The sequence below is a fragment of the Macaca nemestrina genome, chromosome 12 (genome assembly GCF_043159975.1).
Source record: "Macaca nemestrina isolate mMacNem1 chromosome 12, mMacNem.hap1, whole genome shotgun sequence".
Taxonomy (NCBI): Eukaryota; Metazoa; Chordata; class Mammalia; order Primates; family Cercopithecidae; genus Macaca; species Macaca nemestrina.
The window spans coordinates 11,764,744-11,771,527 of record NC_092136.1 but is presented as its reverse complement, the minus strand read 5'-3'; the positions used below and the strand labels follow the sequence as shown (position 1 = coordinate 11,771,527).

At 49.0% G+C, this 6,784-nt stretch overlaps 1 protein-coding gene across 1 annotated transcript; it reads right to left on the bottom strand.

Moving 5' to 3' along the window:
* Positions 1-1,098: 1,098 nt before the first annotated feature.
* On the bottom strand, positions 1,099-4,971 carry LOC105469437 (secretoglobin family 1D member 4). Its single transcript, XM_011720435.2, has 3 exons — positions 3,701-4,971; positions 2,282-2,469; positions 1,099-1,235 (listed from the first exon to the last, which is right to left on the bottom strand). Exons 1-3 carry the CDS (start codon positions 3,753-3,755, stop codon positions 1,206-1,208), a joined length of 273 nt encoding a protein of 90 aa, XP_011718737.2. The 5' UTR covers positions 3,756-4,971; the 3' UTR covers positions 1,099-1,205.
* Positions 4,972-6,784: the final 1,813 nt, after the last annotated feature.

Sequence of the window (6,784 nt, the reverse complement as noted above, 5' to 3'; positions counted from 1 at the left end):
TATTCAGCATAATCTGGTGCTTCCTAACCCCAACCCCTGTATTTTGTAATTAAAAGTCAGAGGCGGATTTCACATGGAAAGGAAAGGAGATGGGAATGTATCATGGAGGCAGAGGTTGGAGTGATGTGGCCACAGGACCAGGATGGTCAGCAGCCCAGAAGCCAGAAGCAGCCCTTAGTGAACTCATCCTGAAAGCCCCTAGAAGGAACAGAGCCCTGCTGCCCCCTGACCTCCCCACAGTGATATCAGTATTGGGCTTCTGACCTCCAGAGGTACAAGAGAATCAGTTGTTTTAAGTCACCAAGTTTTCGGAGGTTTCTTGCAGCAGCCACAGGACACCAAGCCAGGAACCTGTGGCGTCTCCCTGTGTCCTGGTCAGGGGACTTGCTGGCTGGGTGCATTAGCCTGGATGGGCTCATGGAAGGGAGAGCAGGCTGGGGGCAGACCCTGTGCTCAGTTTTACATCCTGCTCCTGAAATGACTGTGGAGTGCGCCCTGGGAGCTGTCCAGTTGGCAGGGGTGCTGGTCTCTGTAGCTCTTGGGAGAGCTTGAGGAAAGAAGCATTTGCCTCAGGTGCTGGTGAGTGATGCAGAGAGTGAGGAGTGCTCTTGAGTGTGGAGAGTAAAACAATGTGAACTCCAGGTTGAAACCTGGAGATGCCCCCAAACTGTGATAAACGGAAAATAAAGTATACCTGGACATGACAGGAGAGAAAGCATAGTGCAGAGAGAGCATCAAGCAGGCTGGCTGTGCGTCTGAGGGGACATCAAACTAGGGCTAGGGCTGCTGCTAGTGGAAACCATGTGCCTGGACACCAAGGTAGGCTGGGAGATCCCTCAGTCCAAGACCAGCAGGACCGTTGTAATTCCTGTTTTTCTATTGCCGTGGTTTTCATTCACAAACGCAGGATGGGAAATCTGTAAGGAATGCAGGATGATTTCTGCAAATATTTCCCTCTGGGATGCTTTGCATTCAGGCCCCAGAATGCTGGTTACTCTAGAGTTAATTATCAGCCACAGCAAAAGGCCACTCCCCTGTGGAAACCACCCTCGACTCAAGGCCCGAGACTGCAGGATCATAACAAGACCAGTGGAGATGTGCAGGGCAAGCGATTTATTAAAGCAACATGTTGAAACCTTTACAATTTTTAGTGAAGATCAGGGTATCGTTGAAAGACTGGAAACCGGGTTGAGCATTTTTACATGTCACACACCACATTTTACCACTATTTTCAGCTGAAATCGAAAACAAAAAAGGAAGAAAGGTGAGGTCAGTCATGCTGCTGCTGGTGATGATAGGCTAACATCAAAGAGGACAGTGGGATTTTGCTCCTAATGGCAATTGGAAAGGCAGAGGCAAGAACTCAGTTTGGGAAACTGAGGCCTAGACCTGGTGGCCTTACAATACCCATTCTAGTGAGAAAGCAGCCTTTCCCCACGAGACCAATAGACCTGGGAAGACCTAGGAGTTAGGTCCAGGGTTTTCATGGAGGGGGAGGGGAGGGGTTGACAGTGCAGCCAGAGGTTGTTGTCTGGGCTGTCCCAGGATTGTGGAGTCTCCTGATCCCTGTAATGGGGGAACCAGGGCTCTGAAGCCAGGCAGGGCAGGGAGGGCCTCTGGGAAACACGCCTCCCAGGAGACTCCAGCCTTCCCATGGGAGAATTCTGCCTGGCAGCCAAGGGTCTTATCAGGCCTGACCCTGCCGCATCTATGGGTATTTGCAGCCAAACCTCAGGACAGCAATCCAGAAGCAGCCAGGCTGAGAGGGCCCTGAAATCTCTGATTTCTTGAGAAAGACTTAGTGAGAACGTCCCCCTTCCATGGCATTGCAGGAGGTAGAGCAGTGAAAACGTCTTGGCCCACTGGCTGTGGTCAGGACAGTGTCATGGATGAGGAGTGGATAGTGGGCCCTGCGGAGCTGCGGGGGGCTCCTGGCTCTGCAGAAGCTGCAGAGGAGCCCAGTTCACCAGCACCCTGTCTGGGAGGCCCGGCTCTAGGTCCCCCCAAGCCTTCTCTCCCCGTTCAAGTCTCCCACACTCCCCGGGACATTCCACAGTGACTGTGTCCACTGCGTCAGGGTAGGTTGGCCCAGGAAAGCTCCCAGCAGGGAGGCGGCCGTGCTTGGCCCTTCACCATCCCTGCCTGGGCCCTAGCTCACTCCCCATGTCCTCAGCACACTCTGGGGACACAGTATTCAGGCAGGCCACCTGAGGAGAAACATGCAGGAGGCTGTGTGCAGCAGAGTTTAATTCTGCCTCTGCATAAAGGAGAAAGAAATTACCAAGGCTTTTTCAATGAGAAGTCGATCACGCGAAGGTATCTGATCCGTGCAGTTCTTCACTTGCAACTTGGCTGCAAGAGCTTCCGGAGGTGGAATAAATTTGGCAACTTGTAACTTTAACAAATTGTCACTTAAGAAGAGGAAGCCTGTGATCTCAGAAGCAAGAGCTGGGCAGACAAGAGCATTGGCTGCAGCACAAAAATAAATATATTGTTGATGTTAGGAAAGTCAGTTTTTCTCTCATGGCTCCCTGATGCTACACCAGACAGGATCCCCTGGGTTCTATGTTTCTATACCATTACTGTGCTGATGACAATACCAGAAATTCCAGGTGTGAATTTCCCAAGGTCACACAACAAAGGTAAGAGCTTCATATCCTCAGCTAGACTTCTTTTTCTTTTTTTGAGACAGGGTCACCCAGACTAGAATGTAGTGGCACAGTCTCGGCTCACTGCAGCCTCAATGTCCTGGGCTCAAGCGATCCTCCCTCAGCCCCCAAAGTAACTGAGACCACAGGTGCATGCCACCATGCCCAGCTAATTTTTGTGGACTTGTTTCTTTTTTTATAGATGGCGTTCGCCATGTTGCCCAGGCTGGTGTCAAATTCCTGAGCTCAAGTGATCTGCCCACCATGACCTCCCAAAGTGCTAAGATTACACAAATGAGACACCATGCCTGGCCCACAACTTGACTCTTGACAACCATAACTTTACTCCATTCTCATAGCCACTCCTGGAAGAAGCTTTAATCACCAGTGATAGGAGGCGGCTCAGAGAGGGTGAGCATTGTGCCCAAGATCAAGGGGTGGGAAGTGTCGAAGCCCAGATTCACCCCAGACCTCACATTACATCATCTGACACAGATCCCATTCAGAATCGAAGCTCAGGCAGAAGAATTCCTAACATTTGCCTGCATTGATTTTTCTATAAAACTCCCTAGATACTGGGGATTACAAGAAATAGCTCTAAGCAGCCGGACTCAGTGGCTCACGCCTGTAATCCCAGCACTTTAGGAGGCCAAGGCGGGCAGATCATCTGAGGTCGGGAGTTCGAGACCTGCCTGACCAACATGGAGAAACCCCGTCTCTACTAAAAATACAAAATCAGCCAGGCATGGTGGCGCATGCCTGTAATCCCCGTTACTCAGGAAGGCTGAGGCAGGAGAATCACTTGAACCCAGGAGGCGGAGGTTGCAGTGAGCCCAGATCGTGCCACTGCACTACAGCCTGGGCAACAAGAGCGAAACTCGGTCTCAAAAAAACAAAAAAGAAGAGGAAGAAATCGCTTTAAGCTTTATGAATCTTATTCAACAAGCACAGAAAAGGGTCTGGAATTTTGTTTGGTTTTGTGCAGGTGCTCTCATGCTCAGAGGAGGGTACGTCCCAGGGGCTGGTGCTGGACTCATGACTGATGTACTCACCCTGGTAGCAGGAAAGGGCCAGCGAGACCAGCAGGAGACACACCGACAGCCTCATGGTGGCTTATTCTGCTGTGAGCTCAGCTTTCACAAACGATGAGTGATTTGGATTCGACTCCAGGAGCCTGTGTAGTCGTGGAGCCCAGGGCTATTTGTACCCAGGGAGCCTGGCTGGTCCTGCCCACTGGGGCACCTGGTAAGTCACAAGGCCTGGCTCCCAGCCCGCCCTTCCAAGCCAGGGCTGCTGCCATCCATCAATGTGACCTCCTTAGGAATCTCTGCATCCAAGTGAGGCAGAGCACAAGACAGTAGCCCTGTGGGAACTCTGCTCTGTGCTCCAGGTGAGTGTTCAGGCACATCTGGAAATATTCCTGGGATTCTCAATTTCCTTATGAGCTTTTGCTGATTAGTTCTTTTTATCTTTGTAGCAGTGCAAGGGCACAGGTGAGTTCTGACTTTGGAAGGCACAGGAAGCTGGAAGGCTGTGTTCTGGTTATGGGAGAGCAGGGACATAAGGAGACCCTGCTTTGATCCCCCTGCATGTCTGACAACCAGCCAGGCTTGTTTCAGTTGCACCTTGGGCAAGTCTAGTCCTTCCCCTCAGCCCATTCCATCACCACCATGTTCACTGCATAGGTACCTAAAACATCATTGAATACATCCCACCTGTAGAAGATTTCCTGAGGAAAAACATCTGCTGCACCTGTTCTGTAGCCTGCCTCCCTCCCAAATCTGAGTCTTGTTTATAGGTGCAGTTATATATGTGGCCAAGATTCACATTTTCTATCTATAAAAAGCAAGCTTTCTGTGATGTGTAGTCACCCACATCTTATCTTAGGGCTGATCTGATGATTAAGTAACCCAACTCTTTTTCTCAAGAGCTTTTGGAGTGTCCAGAGCTAATCACGCATCAGAGAGGTATTGAGAGTTCTTTGCTCTGGGGCTCTAGGCTGGGAAGATAATGGAAGGGAAGAGACAGATGAACAGGGTGGGTGGTCACTTCCCCCTAACCCCTAGGCTCAAGTTTTCCATTTCCAACCTAGCTGTGCTGCCTGGGCCAATCCCATTTTTAATGGAAAGTGAAGGAAGCTCCCAGATAAAGCAATACACACTCCCCTTCCCTCCCATTGTGATGCCTTCATGTGGTGTCAGTAGGTAACCACCAGAAATTTCTCTCTTAAATAAACTTACATGTGAGAGGAGTCACAGCCCAGGCCATAACTTTCCATTCTCAGCTATGCAATCAAATCACTTGGAGCTTTTAAGATATACTGACCCCACAGGCTTCTCTCTCTGGTGATTTTGATTCAGTAGCATAGGGGTAAATCCCTCATTTCTGTACTGTTTAAACTGCTCTGGTGTTTCTCACAGACAGCAGGGCTGAGAACCAGCCAGGAAAACCTTTAAGAAGGGAGGGGACCTTACGGGTTGTGTCATGAAAGACACATGGTCAGGTCTGGTTGAGTCCAAGCTGAGGGCAGTGGTGGATCTCACTTCCATCACACAGGATGACGAGGGAATCCCTGAATCAGCCCTGCTAACACAAAGGAGGGGGAGGGTTGGTGGTGAGGCTCGTGGCTATGAGGGTTCAGATCCTCGTTTATGGGCTCCTGGACCTTAGGAAAAGTATTGAGTTTATGTAACCCCAGTTTTCTTATTTGTCAAAGTAGGCTACTAATGGTGCCTACATCACTGGGTTGATAGATGATCAAATGGGTGTGTTCATGGATGTGTGTGTGTGTTTAAAATATACCAAGTTCTGGTACATAGTAGTTCTCAATCAATGTAAACTGCCATTATCTTGTCCCATTTGTCATATATGTCATGATTTGCCAGTCGTTCCTAGTTTAGAGCACAGCCAAAATCCACAAAATCACCTACTTGCAGAACTACACGGACACCTAGATACACCATTTCTCTCGGATATAAATGGAAAAAGAAACCCAGCTCATGGTCTCAGAGTCTACAGACCCATGAATATGGGCTTCAGGACTGAGGCCTCTTTTGCAGCAGATGGGTCTGTGAGGCATCCACCCTATTTGTGGATGAGAGCTTATCCTCGCTCAGGCTTGGCATTCACTTTCTTATCTGTACAGTCCATTGGAAAGGATGTGTATCTCTGAGAGAGGATTGTTTGCATGTACTTTTATTTATTTATTTAACTACTTATTTATTTATTTATTTTGAGGCGGAGTCTCGCTCTGTTGCCCAGGCTGGAGTGCAGTGGCATGATCTCGGCTCACTGCAAACTCCGCCTCCTAGGTTCACACCATTCTCCTGCCTCAGACTCCCAAGTAGCTGGGACTACAGGCGCCCGCCACCTCGCCCGGCTAATTTGTGTGTGTGTGTGTGTGTGTGTGTGTGTGTGTGTGTTTAGTAGAGATGGAGTTTCACCATGTTAGCCAGGATGGTTTCGATCTCCTGACCTCGTGATCCACCCGCCTCGGCCTCCCAAATTGCTGGGATTACAGGCGTGAGCCACCACGCCCGGCCTTGCATGTACTTTTATTAGTCCTACCACAGTTAACACCTATGCAGGGTTTTTTTTTGTTTTCATCATTGATGCTTTTTATGGCTCCCTCCTTTTTATATAATTGACTCAAGATTTTACTTTATTCTTTCCATCCATGGCCATTGTTGCCTGACCCTGATGACTTGGTCAGTGCTCCTGTTTATAGACTCTGCTGGAACCATGCACGTCTCATTTGCAGCAATCTCAAGGCTGTTGTATTACAAATGTGTAATCATTTCATTGATGCACATTTTTCTTGACTGTTAGCTCCATAATCAGAGGGTCAGTATCCAGTTTTGTTCATCCTGGCTTAGCACAGTGGCTGGCATGGAGAAGATCAGCAAGGCATCTTTTAACAAATGAATGATAAATTTATGAATCAACAAACTACTAAATGGGTGATGGTCATGGTTAGTGTAAAAGAATGCTCATGGGGCCGGTTTTCTGTAGGCAGTTGAGGGTGAAAGGTGAGTAGCATGGTGGTGACTGTGAAAAAAACTCATTGGTTTTCGACATCACTAGAGAGAACAGCGGTAAGAGGATGGTGCTGCACCAACCAGCCAACCCCTAATCTT

Coding starts and splice junctions, on each gene's coding strand:
- LOC105469437 (XM_011720435.2), bottom strand. CDS start 3,755: ATGAGGCTGTCGGTGTGTCTCCTGCTGGTCTCGCTGGCCCTTTCCTGC. Junction 2,470..3,700: donor GGCCCTTTCCTGCTACCAGG/GTGAGTACATCA, acceptor TTTGTGCTGCAG/CCAATGCTCTTGTCTGCCCA. Junction 1,236..2,281: donor TTCTCATTGAAAAAGCCTTG/GTAATTTCTTTC, acceptor TTTCGATTTCAG/CTGAAAATAGTGGTAAAATG.